This window comes from Diabrotica virgifera, chromosome 6, assembly GCF_917563875.1.
Source record: "Diabrotica virgifera virgifera chromosome 6, PGI_DIABVI_V3a".
Classification (NCBI taxonomy): Eukaryota; Metazoa; Arthropoda; class Insecta; order Coleoptera; family Chrysomelidae; genus Diabrotica; species Diabrotica virgifera.
This window is the reverse complement of record NC_065448.1, coordinates 37795421-37810721: the sequence shown is the minus strand read 5'-3', so window position 1 is coordinate 37810721 and position 15301 is coordinate 37795421. Positions and strand designations below refer to the sequence as shown.

The following is a 15301-nucleotide window of genomic DNA, read 5'->3' as shown; positions in this document are numbered from 1 at the left end:
GACGTGTCAATTGGAGTAGTATATATATATATATATATATATATCAAAATGACATTTTTGAGCTTTGTTGGAGACGTAAGAAATAAATTAAGCGAAAATGAACTAGAACCCAAAAATATTTTTTGTAAAGGCAATAATCTCAAACATATTCTATAGAATTGGCCTTCAAAAACAAAGAAAAAAACATTTTTCGATGAAGCAGTTGAAAGTGAAACAATTTTAAAGGGGCAAGAGATATTCAGAATTGAAGTACCTATTTAATGTCATATGCCACAATATTTCTCAAGATTTAAAAAAAATATATTATAATGCTACAAAAATGTTACATCAGCTGGTAGATGTTTTTTTTACGCTAAATGAAGAAGAAGTCAAAAAGTGAATTAATATTTTATGCGAGGAATATAAAAAAGATGTTGATGAAACCAAAGAGAACTTGCATAATGAAATTATTCATTATAATATAACGTTATGCCAAAATTTCAATAAACATTTGAAAATTTGGTGTCATCCAGGATGAGGATGTAAAGGCAACTTTTGCCAATTTTTAACTTTACTGTAAGCGTTGATTGAATACACGGATGGAATACAACGCTGGAAGATACCAATTCCTAATGCATCAGGCGAGCTGTCTTGTTTGGCTTTAAAAAGAATAAAGACACATATTATTAAAGGTCAAAGGATCAAGAAAACCAAGACGCATTGTCACTATCGTATTGTAAAAAATGAAGAAGTGGAGTAACTGAACTTTGATAGTATTAATATGGCAGTTTGCTAATGCCTAGTCAAGAAAAAAAGTGAGCTAATTTTTGTCTTATATATTTTCTAGAATATGTTTTTTTGTTTGTCATGTGTTGTTCTGTAGAACTTTCTGTTTTTTTTTATATTTTTAAATGTATTTTTTTGAATATTTTTTACATTTGCTATTTTTCTCGTTTGTTTTAAAAATCTTTTTTTTTAATTTTTAAAAATAGCAATAAAGGGGACCCCTAAATCTCTAGTGCCCAGGGCCCGAAGTTAGGTTAAACCGGCACTGCCTAATGCCCAGCATCAAACCACACTTTTCTTAAGAGGGTCGGTACGTATTTTCGGCTGCAATGCTATTCAAATGGGGATTCATTTGTTTCGAATCCTGAGAAAACTAATAAGTATTTTTCAAAAATTTAAACTCAGAATGAAAGATTACGTTATTAGCGAGGGCCGAAAGTCCCTGAGAACTTCTATAATGTTTATTTTAATAAGTTACAGGTGTGAAAAACTAAGAGAAAATTTAGTGTGATTTTTAATTTCAAATATCTCATTCAAAATAAACTTTTTATTTATTCTAAGGTACTTTCGGCCCTCGATAATAATTTAGTCTTTTATTCTGCGTTTAAATTTTTCAAAAATATTTACTGGTTTTTTCGGGATACGAAAAAAAATGAACACAATGCCGTGGTAATATTTTCCAAATCTATCTTTGTCTTACAACGCACTCAGCCGAATATAATATTGTCAGCATATATTGTCAGTCATAGACACTGACAACATAGAAAAAAGTGTTGTGTGATTTGGACTGACAATCAGTGACAATTTTAAATATTTGACATTGCATCGGGAATATTTTGAGTTATTGATTAAATATTATTGATAAATAATAATTGATATTTGTATTTGATAAATAATTGATTTAAGACGTGCACTTAATAAAAAGTTATTTATTGTGTATTATTTGTGGAAGATCCAAGCAGAGAATACATCAGGATAATATATTCTGTGATCCAAGTATTTTGTTGTTAAAGATGTTCAAAATTGTAACCGTTCCGTAATAATATTATTAAAAAATCACTTTTCCCCTTTTTTCGATTGAATATTAGTTTTTGTTGTACAAATAAATTATTAAAATCACTGAATACATAGTTAGTGAAAAAATTATCACATTTATTAACTGAATTAATAATTTGCAATTATAAAAATAACAGTTATTCAAGAACATTCAAAAGCCATCTCTTTAAATTAATGATGACATTTTCAAGTAGAATGGCATTCTAATAGTAATGTCTACAATATCCATGCCAGTGTGAATTTTACTACACGTAATTTGCCGTGTAAAGACAGAAATAGTAGGGATACACGTAAAATATTTGCGAATTATGTACCCATAGCCTTAATGGCAAGTGTGGACGAGTGGCACATCATTTGAAAGGTAATTTTTTTCTCTACACGATACTTTATTTTTTGTAATTTACGTTATAAGTTTAAAGGTAATTTTGGACTTAACAAATTTATTATAAATTAGTTAAATCCAAAATTATTTTTAAAGTTATTCCGCAAATTAAAAAAAAAATAGAGCGTCGTGTAGAAAAAAAAATACCTTTCAAATGATGTGCCAATCGACCACGGTTATTAGACTTTATTACGGTTGTCTTGTCCGACGGTGGTGGGGAGACTTATATTTTTGACTTTACGTCACAAGAGTTTACATTCCCATATTTTTAAATGATTTTCGATCATTGAATGTGTGTTATTGTGTATATATGTGTATTATTTGTGTTATTATGAAATAATTAGACAAATAGTACACATTTTATCTTATACCGGGTGGTGAATCGTAAAAAGAGCCATAGGAAACTCAATATAAAATTCTGAATTGTTGAATTCCTGCTTCCCTAATTATTTTACATCAAAAGTCATGAGAGAATACTTGTAGAGAATTCAAATCTGTATTAAAATCAAAAGTTAAAATTGTTCTACGATTTAAATGCATTTATTTAACTGACAGTGCTCACACCATTGACTGAATAAAAAAATCTTTATTATTAATCCTTTCTCCGTAACTGAGGGTATCTTATCAACTGTATTGTTTTTAAACAATAGATGATAAAATAAAAATATTAACAGTTCAAAAATGTGAACATTATTGCATTGTGTGTGGCCTAAGTTTGGGCTGAAAACTAAAATGTATTACATTTTTACAAAATTTTGTAATATGTTTAATTACGTAGACCAATTTTAACAGTTATTTCCAATACAGATTTCAATCCTCTACAAATAGTTTCTAATGTCTTTTGATGTACAATAATTATTAGGGAAGCTGGAATTCAACAGTTCAGAATTTTACATTGAGTTAATGCAAAATTTTGACGCATATCAAAATTCTCAATGTGTTTTAATTGTATTAATTTTTTTCGAATCCTGAGAAAACTAATAAATATTTTTGAAAAATTTAAACTCAGAATGAAAGACTACATTATTACCGAGGGCTGAAAGTCCCTGAAAACTTCTATAATGTTTATTTTAATAAGTTACAGGGCTGAAAATAAAAGAGAAGTGTGATATTTAATTTCAAATATTTCATTCAATAGAATCTGCTTGTTTATTCTAAGGGGCTTTCAGCCCTCGGTAATAATGTAATCTTGCATCCTGCGTTTAAATTTTTCTAAAATACTTGGTTTTCTCAGGATTCGAAAAAAATCATATTACGATTCAAATGACAGTAAACTCTCGTGACGTAATCTCACCCTTAATGTTCATTGGTTAGTCGATTTAGGCAACCGTAGTAATGTCTAAGAACCGTGCCAATCGACTACATTTGTTATTTAAAAAAACTGGGGGTTGATGCGGGACAGTAGGGAATTGACGTGTTTTTTAGGTTTCTGAGTTTCTGGCGGAGGGGGTCAAATTTTCGTTGGAACATACTGTATAACAAATTTTGCTTATAATTTGTCTCTCTATCGATTTATGGAATTATTTTTAATAAAATAATTTTCGTTCCCGAGAAGGGGTGGCATCCACTCGCAGGGAAAAGACGCAAGTTGGAACCATGTCACTTTTGCTTTTTAGGCATTCTCTAACCTATCACCAATTTTCATGAAAATCGATAGAGGTTCAATGAAAAATTGGAGGTGAAAATCTTCAGTGACTGCACTAATACTTTTATACTATATACTCTGGGCTAATTAGCAAAATTCATGGAAAAGTTATTTACCAGCAATTTTATTGCTGGAATCGAATTATAAGATCCTATATATTAATAATATAGGTATGCAAAGTCCGCAGATAGTGTGCTACTTTTTTTATAAACAAAATGGCGCCGTCAAATCGTATTTTTTTCAATTATTGCTCTATAACTCCGAAGATTTTAACTTTACAACAAAAACACCCAAATAAAAATTCACCACAATTAAATTTTGCATAGAGATATGTTTTTCACTATTTGCTCCGATGATAATTTTCCTAGTTTTCAAATAAAGTTTTAGGTAAGTAATTATTAATCAATAATTAAATAACTTAGTGACAATAAAGCTTTCTTGGTATAGATTGTAATTCCAGAAGCCGGTGAAAATTAAACGAATATTTTAGCAACAATTCAATTGTTAATTAACAATTTACGATCGCAATAATAACCAAAATAATCATGATACATTGATCAAACTTATAAAGATTATAAAGATGAGATGCTTATTTAATATTTTATCGACAAAATATAAATTCTTCTTTTTTTTGCATAATCTTTAAATTCTGAAAAAAAAATAGTTATAATACGCTGGTCTAATTAGTAAAGTACAAAGAAAGGTTATTTACCAGCAATTTTATTGCTTTAATAGAATTATAAGATCCTATATATTATTAATGTAGGTAAGCAAAGTCCACAGATAGTGTGCTACTTTTTTTATAAACAAAATGGCGCCGACAAATCGTATTTTTTTCAATTATTGCTTTATAACTCCGAAGATTTTAACTTTACACCAAAAACACTCAAATAAAAATTCACCCCAATTTAATTCTACATAGAGGCATGTTTTTCCCGATTTGCTCCGACGAAAATTTTCCTCGGAAAATGTGGGTTTTCCCAACAAAATCTCTAATTTTCAAATAAATTTTTTGGGCCAGTAATTATTTATTAATAATTATATAGCTTGGTGAGATAAAAGCTTTCTTGCTTTGAAACGAATATTTTAGCAACAATTCAATTGTTAATTAACAATTTACAGTAGCAATAACAACCAAAATAATCATGAGACATTGATCAAACTTAGAAAGATTATAAAGGTGTGCTGCCTATTTAATATTTTGTCGACAAAATATAAATTTTTCATTTTTTTGCATAATCTTTAAATGTTTAAAAAAAATTGTTATAAACAAATTAACATTTCTTAGAAATTGTTTATTATATTCTAATTTTAAAAAATACTTAAAATGCGTATTTCATAGGTCTTGAAAATGAATGTTTTAAAAAAATTTTCCAACCATTTGCAAAAAAGTTATGAAACAGCAAAATAAATATACGATTTCTCCATTGTTTATAATTTGTTTTAATTGTTTCAAAGCTTAAAAGTGAGTCTATGGTACAATCTAATTACTCACAAAGAATGTCAAAAATTAGTGCAATGGTTATATTTTAATCAAAGATTAAAAATACTTTTTTTGTAATTTTTACCGCGAAAGTAGGCTTGATACAGAGCCGGAGATCAAATGTTCACTCGAAGCGACTGACACGCTTAAACTCGCGCGAGTTGTTTATGTGGGCGGGTAGCTACAGTACTGTATTATTCTACTTTCGCGCGTGTAAATTACAAAAAAATATATTTATAATCTTTAATTACAATGTAACCGTTAAACTGATAATCGATATTTTTTTTATAAATAATTAGCTTGTACTTTAAACTCACTTCTACGCTTTGAAAGAATTAAAAAGAATTATAAACACCTTAGTAATCGTATGTTTACTTTGCTGTTTCATAACTTTTTTGCAAATGGTTGCAAAAAAGTTTTAAAGCATTCATTTTCAAGATATTTGAAATGCGCATTTTAGCTATTTTTTAAAATTATAATATAATAAAAACTTTCTGAGAAACGTTAATTTGTTTATATCTATTTTGTTTAAACATTTAAAGATTATGCAAAAAAATAGAAAATTGATATTTTGTCGACAAAATGTTAAATAGGCATCTCATCTTTATAAGATTTCAAAGTTTGATCAGTGTATCTTAATTATTTTGGTTATTATTGCGACCGTAAATTATTAATTAACAATTGAATTGTTGCTAAAATATTCGTTTAATTTTCACCAGCTTCTGGAACTATGATCTAAACCAAGAAGGCTTTTAAGTCACCAAATTATTTAATTATTGGTAAATAATTACTTATCTAAAACTTTATTTGAAAATTAAAGATTTTGTTGGGAAAACCCGCATTTTCCGAGGAAAATTTTCGTCGGAGCAGATCGGGAAAAACAGGTCTCTATGCAGAATTTAATCACAGTAAATTTTTATTTGGGTGTTTTTGTTGTAAAGTTAAAATCTTCGGAGTTATAGAGCAATAATTGAAAAAAACACGATTTTCGGGCGCCATTTTGTTTATAAAAAAAGTAGCACACTATCTCAGGACTTCGCATACCTATAATATTAATATATAGGATCTTATAATTCGATTCCAGCAATAAAATTGCTGGTAAATAACTTTTCCCAAAAATGGCCTATTCTCCGATAATCAGCCCAGACTAATATGAGTATCTTGAATTCTAACGTATAATTAATCATTAGCTAAACGTCTTTACTTTCTCTTTTGCAAGATGAAATAAATCAACATACGTATATATTCTCGCGAACAATAGATGCCAAAATTTTAATAGAATAATCGTCATCTTCGCCAATTAGTGGTGCGACGACCTCGAAGGAAAACAATTAGAATGATTTTATTTTTCATTGTTTCGAATTTGCATTGTAATGATGGATAGAATGCGTTTCCTGTGAGAAAGAAATCTTTTATCTACCTGTTTGGCGTAAAACTAAAATGAAATCTTTGTTCTAAAACGGTAAGTCTTTAACAATAACTAAGCATTTAGAATTCAATTTAATGCTAAGTGCGGATTGGGAAAAGATACAAATTAAGACTGCTAATGAAGAGTCGACTTGTATAAGAGGCTATCTTAACCATGTATGAATAAAAAAAATTGTAATATTTTTTCGGAACAACCACATGGCCGTAAAGACCTGTAATCTTTTATTAGCTTCAAAGCAGTGGCGTGCTGGAACTTTTCAAGCGGCCCGGTGATTTTATAGAAAAGCGGCCTCCCATCCTCATTTTACCTTCTATTATCAGGATGTTTTATTTGTTATTTAAAAAAAAACAAAAATATAAATTATTTTTGAATCAAACATAAAACTTCGAATTCAATGACGTTTTTAATTTGCTATATTTTTTCATAGAATAATAATCTTACAAATAATAAATGACATGTATGACAATATTATATCCAGTAACGCAGAAACCATAATTTCCTGAATAAATATAATATGAATTTGATGTAATTAAGATAAAAGTAAAATAAAATTTTGAGAATTTTTCAATTATGTATTAAGCTCAATTTTAGTAAATTAATTATACAAGAGAGTTCAAGTGCAAGTAGAGTGCAAATACTTTAATTTAAAAATATTTAAAATGTTAATACAAAGCAATAATCTAAATATTATTTTGCGATTATTTTATAAAATAATTACTTAACTCTTGATCAATAATTTCCGCATTAAAGTAGATTTTTGAGCAAATACGTCGATTATTCCATCATTTTTAAACTCATACAAAGCTTCTTTTTCTATAGCCATTAGCATAAAAGTGATCTTGTGTTAAAGTACTTCTTAACCGATTTTTTTATGTATTTCAATGTTGAAAAGCTTTTTTTGCAAGATACTGGTGTCACTGAAAGAGTTAATAAATGCTTTATATTATACTATTTAAATTTGGATAAGCACACAGCACACTGATATAAGTTGTACTTATGCAAAACAGCGTAACAGCAAGCTATTCAATCTTGAAACTTTTTAGTACCACACGGAGGTGAAGTTTTTATGATATCAACATTGTCATTTGTTACTTCATGTTCATTATCACTTAAATTAATAATATTTATCATATTATCATTCTTCATATTTTCTGTAGACTTAACATATTCATCATGAACTCGATCTTCGATAATCTCAGTATGTATTTTGCAAAATCCTATTTTTAATACAATCCATTTATCAGAAAAATCCACGAGTTCTTCTCCAATTGCAGTCGCAGATATGGTAAGATAAAAATTTCTTAATTTTTCAGTATACCATTTTTTATTGTATCAAAATTTCTAGGATGTAGAGTGCTTAGATCATAATAAAACGATTTGATTTGTCTTGATCAAATCGTTTTTCGATACTTCCAATAATTCAGTCAAAAATGTGGAAGACGTTTTTCCATTTTTTAATTCTGCAGGGTACATACCTACATGTTTGAAGGGAATTGGAAAACCATTAAATATACTTGTAGGTATGTATGAAAATAAATAATATTATCTGTAGCAATCTATTTATGTATATAGACTGTAGAGTCTTATTCATTTACTTAAGCTGTATTTCACAATTAAAAAAAAATATTTTTATTTTTTTTAATGTTTTATTAATATTATTAACAAAATTGACATCCGATTAGAAATTAAACAAATATTTTTTTTTTACATCTAAAAATTTTTGTGAAAACCTATTTGACCGGCCTCAAGAAGCCGCGGCCTCTCGGTGATTGCACCGATTCATTTATATGGCCAGCACGCCACTGCTTCAAAGTATAGATTTTGTCTTCGTCAATAATGATAAAACCGTGCGTTTTGTCTGTTTTTGTCTCTGGTACGTTGACCACAAAAACTGATTTTCTATCTTTTACGTCAGTAGGTAATTAGAATATTCACCAGATACATCCACCAAATTCACCAAAAATTAATGCAACTTTGTTCAAACATCTCATTCAGTGCTTCATGGATAAATTTTAAAACATCTCTACACAGAAGACTTTTTTGGGGTGTTTTTGGTGTCGTTGCAGATGCGGTCGTAGCATTTGCGGTAATACAGAAATATGTTGATTTTATCGTTGCATGTGCGGTCATTGCCTAATAAACAAATAATATTTTTACCTTTTTCTACCACTATCACATGAATAATTCTATAACCAAATTTTTGTAAGATTTAAATAATATTTACCATAGACGTTGATAAGAGGAGAAAATGCTTACTAATAATTTTATTACGGCAAAAATATTTTGATATAAAAAAACTTGGTATACCGGGCGATTTAAAAATGAGGCTCAACTTGCCGAAGGCTGTCCAAGTCAGTCCCGCGGGACCCGCGGGATTTGCGGGACTAAAAAAAAGCGTACATTACTGCTGTAGCTACGCTCAAAATTATCAAAAAACTGTCTTTGCGCCGTATTTTACAATGACATAGAAATGTGACTGCACTACTGATTTATCTCCAAAAGCGTCGTAGTTACCAAGCCTCTTGTGACGATGACACTTTTCCTCCCACCGAAAAGTTTACTTCGAAAAGAAATTAATGATTTTATAACGGGAATGAACTTTTAAATTCATCCGAGAGCAATTATGACGAAGAGGCTGATCAAGTAAGAAACACGTGAGAAACAATGTAGAGGTTCTATCATCGGGTTCCGATCTTGATCTTACATTGGAACAGGAGTTAGAGTTTGCTATATCGTCAGCATGTAATGTATTTTTCCACCTACCTCTACCGAAAGTATACTTTTCCGGACCTGATTGTAGGGAGCAAAGTTGTACTTTTCCTCCCTAGGGAGGAAAAGTAAAAGTGACGTCATGGTATTTCATTCATGAAATATAACTTATTGACGACCTGTACAATATCTATTTTCTATTTCGTAAGTATCTATACATTTTAACGTTTATTTATAAAACACCCTGTATTTTGCTAAATGGTAAAAAACAGTAAATTGTTATTTTGATTTAACAATGGTTACATTAATAATTTGACTTATATTTGACAGTTGACAGTTATATTGTACCTACTTGTTAGTTTTACTTTTAATAGGTTTTGTTGGTTAGTTACATAAATAAATTAAGTAAAAATGAAAAATGACTTGTTATTAATTTGAGGAAGGTGGAAAAACCATATGTATAACATGGGAGTAAAGTGCCTTTTCCTCCCTTGAATGATTACTGCCCTCCGCTACGCGTCGGGCAGTAAACTTCATTCTCGGGAGGAAAAGTAGCACTTTCCTCCCTTGTTATACAAATAGAAACAAATACAAATTATTAAAATAGAAATGAACCTAGCGAGTCAATGGGAAAATATCTTACATTTACATATAAAGCCTAAAAAGGAATACCGTCGACGTATGGAAACCGAAAGGGCATTTTCTGCTGCTGGCTATATTGTGTCTAAAATACGCAGGAGTTTGGCAGATGACAGTTTAGATTTAGATATTGGCTCGTATGAATAAAAATGAGAATGTAGTTTATACTCCAAATTTTGGAGTACATACTCCACGCGGTAGTATCTACTCTTATGTACGCTGAGTGTGAGTAGAAACCAGAGACATGTTAACCGTAGATAATGCATACTGAGCAAAAAAGCGTAACGTGCGACAGTTGATCGGTGGTCTATCGATCTCTTTTACTAAGCGATACCGCTCATATGACGGACAAAGATGGCTAGACCACTCAAAATGAATATTGACCAATGGCGTCCTTGATATCGGCGTTACACCTCGATGCACAGAGCGGCCCATAGCTAGCCTAATCTACAGGTTATTATATCTATGGTAGAAACTCATCACATCAACATATTTTTATTCATGTGAAATGTAGTATAAACTCACGGTTCTTAGACATTACTACGGTTGCCTAAATCGACTAACCAATGAACATTAAGGGTGCGATGTGGCGTCACGAGAGTTTACTGTCATTTGAATCGTAATATGATTTTTTTCGAATCCTGAGAAAACCAAGTATTTTAGAAAAATTTAAACGCAGGATGCAAGATTACATTATTACCGAGGGCGGAAAGCCCCTTAGAATAAACAAGCAGATTCTATTGAATGAAATATTTGAAATTAAATATCACACTTCTCTTTTATTTTCAGCCCTGTAACTTATTAAAATAAACATTATAGAAGTTTTCAGGGACTTTCAGCCCTCGGTAATAATGTAGTCTTTCATTTTGAGTTTAAATTTTTCAAAAATATTTATTAGTTTTCTCAGGATTCGAAAAAAATGAATACAATTAAAACACATTGAGAATTTTGACATTCGTCAAAGTTTTGCATTAACTCAATGTAAAATTCTGAACTGTTGAATTCCAGCTTCCCTAATAATTATTTTACATCAAAACACATTAGAAACTATTTGAAGAGGATTGAAATCTGTATTGGAAATAACTGTTAAAATTGGTCTACGTAATTAAACATATTCCAAAATTTTGTAAAAATGAAATACATTTTAGTTTTCAGCCCAAACTTAGGCCACACACAATGCAATAATGTTCACATTTTTGAACTGTCAATATTTTTATTTTATCATCTATTGTTTAAAAACAATACAGTTGATAAGATATCCTCAGTTGCGGAGAAAGGATTAATAATAAAGATTTTTTTATTCAGTCAATGGTGTGAGCACTGTCAGTTAAATAGTAACGTGTGGCCTTACTTTTACACGCATACCTATTGTGGCAAATGTATCATATTTTTCAAAATTTTGGAATGCTGCATTTAAATTGTAGAACAATTTTAACTTTTGATTTTAATACAGATTTTAATTCTCTACAAGTATTCTCTCATGACTTTTGATGTAGAATAATTGGAGAAGCAGGAATTCAACAATTCAGAACTTTACATTGAGTTTCCTATGGCCCTTTTTACGATTCGCCACCCGGTATAAGATAAAATGTGTACTATTTGTCTTATTATTTCATAGTAACACAAATAATACACATATAGACACAATAACACACATTCAATGATCGAAAATAATTTAAAAATATGAGTAAACTCTTGTGACGTAAAGTCAAAAATATAAGTCTCCCCACCACCGTCGGACAAGACAACCGTAATAAAGTCTAATAACCGTGGTATAAACTTTATACATTATGCTCATACTCATGAGAACGTACTCGGAGTTTATGCTCCCGGTTTTAATTGAAAATGGGTTTTTTTGGTTGATTTTTAAAATTTTGTTGGTGTATTTTTTGAAGAAGATAGATTTTTTGTTTTTTCAGTATTTGTTATTGTTTGAATATATGACTATATGAAAATAGGACTATTTTCAATATGCGGGATCGCGCAAATACCGAGATCCCGCGGGATTGAAAATTCGTAATCCCGCAAATACCGAGATTGAACTCAGGCTGCGGGATTGGAAGCCCTAGTCTTATACGACGGAGAGACTCAACGTTTTTGGTTATCTTTCCCTATGCGAATCTCATGAGCTAGGTATTTTTTTGCCATTGCCTGGTCTATGGAGCTTGTTTCTACGCATATATTTATCTTCGCTTACTACAAGATTTGTCTAGTCTGCGAAGTAACATAAATCTGGAAGTTTCTCAAAAATGGTTCAAAATTATGAAATCGTAAGTCAACCGACCTAGAGTTACCTACACGAAGAGTTCAAATATCGACGTCCGGTTCTAATTCCGGTCACGTTGGATGAAAACCTAGAACTTCAAGTTCAATTCTTCTTCTTCTTCAGGTGCCGTCCTCGTTCCGAAGTTTGGCTATCATCAAGGCTATGCGTATTTTTGATACCGTAGATCTAAATAATTGGCAGCTGCTGCACTTGTACCAATCTCTTAAATTCTTCAACCATGAATGTTTTCTTCTGCCAATGGATCTTTTACCTATTATTTTTCCCTGAATAATTAATTGTAGTAGCTGGTACTTTTGTCCCCTCATTATATGTCCCAAGTATTGCAGTTTGCGCTTTTAATAGTAAGCGCAAGTTCTTTTTCTTTCTGCATCCTTCGCAACACTTCCATGTTTGTCACTCTCTCTGTCCACGATATTCTCAGTATCCTGCGGTACATCCACATCTCGAATGCTTCTATTTTCCTTGTATCGATCTTTTTCAGTGTCCAAGCTTCCATTCCATAGAAAAGAACTGACAGCACGTAACATCTCATCAGGCGAATTTTAAGATTTAAACTTAGCTCTCTTCCGCATAAAACTGTTTTCATTTTGGTAAAAGTAGCTCTAGCTTTTTCTATTCTGATCTTGATTTCTTCAGAGTTGTCGTTGTTTTCATTAATAACAGTTCCCAGGTAATTATATTTTCTAACACGCTCAATTCTTTGATCATGTACGGTTATGTCAGAAAAATTTTGTGGAGATTTCGACACCATCATTATTTTTGTTTTTTTGATGTTAAGTGATAAACCGAACTTTTCGCTGCACTCTACTATTCTGTTTATCAGTGTTTGGAGATCTTCCGGGGTGTCTGCTATTAATACTGTGTCATCAGCGTATCTCAAATTGTTTATTAAAGTGCCATTTATTCTAACCCCTATATCTTGGTCAGCAAGGGCTCTGTTTATAATATCTTCTGAATATAAGTTAAACAAGGTTGGTGAAAGTATGCATCCCTGCCTTACGCCTTTTTTGATCTCCAGTTCCTCGGTTGTTTCCCGTTCTACTCTAATATTCGCCTTCTGGTTATAGTAAATATTGAAGATAATTCTGACGTCCCTTTTATCCAAGTTTTTCTCTACCAACAGTCTCATCAGGTGTTCGTGGCGAACTTTATCGAACGCCTTGTTGTAGTCAATAAAGCACATATATATATCCTGGTTAACATCCAGGCATCTTTGGCACATGATATTAAGTGCAAATAGTGCTTCCCTTGTTCCAAGCCCGTTTCGAAACCCGAACTGAGTATCACTGATGTCAGCGTCTAGTTTTTTGTGAATTCTTGTATGTATCACTTTAAGAAATACTTTTAGTGTGTGTCCCATTAAGCTTATTGTGCGATGGTCGGTGCACAGTTTTGCGTTTGTTTTCTTTGGAATAGTTACAAAAGTTGACAGAAGCCATTCCTTAGGTATTTCTCCTGTTTTATAAATGCAGTTAAAGAGGTCAACCAAAACATTTACTGTTTCATCTTCCACAAGCTTAAGAAGTTCCGATGGAAGTCCATCTGGACCCGGTGATTTGCCATTTTTCATTGTTTTTATAGCATATAGTATTTCTTCTTTAGAGATTTTTGGTCCTTCCTCACCTTGTATGTTACCAATATCATGATCCTCTCTTTCATCGGCAAAGAGTTCTTCTATATAATTCTTCCAGGTTGTAAGCTTTTCTTATACGTCAGTTATTATTTGTCCATTTGCGTTGTATAGCACATTGTGATGCTTCCTTTTTTGTATACCTGCCAATTCTTTTACCTTTTTATGTAGGTTAAACGTGTCATGTTTTAATTGCAGTTCTTCAATTTCTTCACATTTTCTTTTGTAAAAGTTTTCTTTCGCTGACCTTATTTCATCTCTAATTTGCTTGTGTATCTCGTTGTATTTTTGTTTGCATTTTCCCTTAAACTGTCTTCGTTCCTCCATGAGACTTAAAATTTTCTCTGTCATCCATTCTTGTCTTTTTGTCGTATTTCCTCTGCTAAGGATATTCTGAGCGGGTTTTATTAGGGCTTCTTTTAAGTCTTGCCACTTGTTTTCTACGCGCGTGTTTGGTTCCTTTGTAGACAACATTCTTAGGTTACCGTTTATCTGTTGCTTTAATTCTTCTTTGATTTTTGAGTTCTGTAAGCGGCTGGTATCTATGTAATCTGGTTTTACCCTTTGTGAAGGTTTCTTAAGTTTAATGCTTACACGCGCTATCAAGGGATTGTGGTCCGAGGAAACATCTGCGGCTGGGTACGCCTTAACCGATTTTATGCCTTTTTGTATCTTTCATTTATCAACACAAAGTCTATTTGATTTCTAACTATTTTCTGTGCGTTATGTTGAGGTGATGTCCACGTATAAAGCCTTCTTTTGGGGAGTTTAAAAAATGTGTTTGAAATAATCATATCGTTTTCTTGGCAGAACTGTAACATTCGGTCTCCTCTCTCGTTCCTTAACCCGAGACCATAATTTCCTACATATTTGCCGCTTTTTCCTTCCCCAATTTTGGAATTAAAATCACCAAGGATAATTGTGACGTCTCTTGGCTTTATAGATTTTAGAACATGGTTAATTTGTTCATAGAATTCCTCAACCTCTTCATCTGATTTTTCTGCAGTAGGAGCATAGACCTGTATTATATTAAGATTTACAGTTTTTGTATGAAGTTGAAGGAATATTACTCTATCAGACATTTTATCAAGAAGAGTATGAATTTAAAGCTTATTTATTATTAGTCGAGGAAATGAAGCATTTTGGCTCGCAATTTTTTCGTCCAGCATGGATTTACTTGAAGTTTTCACAGAAGGTAGGAAATAGTCCAAGGATCATTTTCTATATTATGCTGCTGTACGCTAAAACCTTGGGGTAGTTGCCACCCCATCTCGGG

General features: G+C 31.3%; 1 protein-coding gene across 3 annotated transcripts in view; it reads left to right on the top strand.

Moving 5' to 3' along the window:
* Positions 1 to 15301, top strand: part of LOC114333790 (cuticlin-3) — a 111275-nt gene that overhangs the window by 65769 nt on the left and 30205 nt on the right. Inside the window, exon 1 of one of the 3 annotated variants that reach the window (XM_050653981.1) lies at positions 6686 to 6793. The exons of 1 other annotated variant lie outside the window; for it this stretch is intronic. Coding sequence is in view for 1 of the 2 variants with exons in the window: in XM_050653980.1 (XP_050509937.1) it covers positions 8240 to 8280 (41 nt within the window). In the remaining variant the exon portion in view is untranslated. Of the gene's footprint in view, positions 1 to 6685; positions 6794 to 7970; positions 8281 to 15301 lie in introns of those variants that run through there. One more of the 3 variants, XM_050653980.1, reaches the window with a different exon arrangement.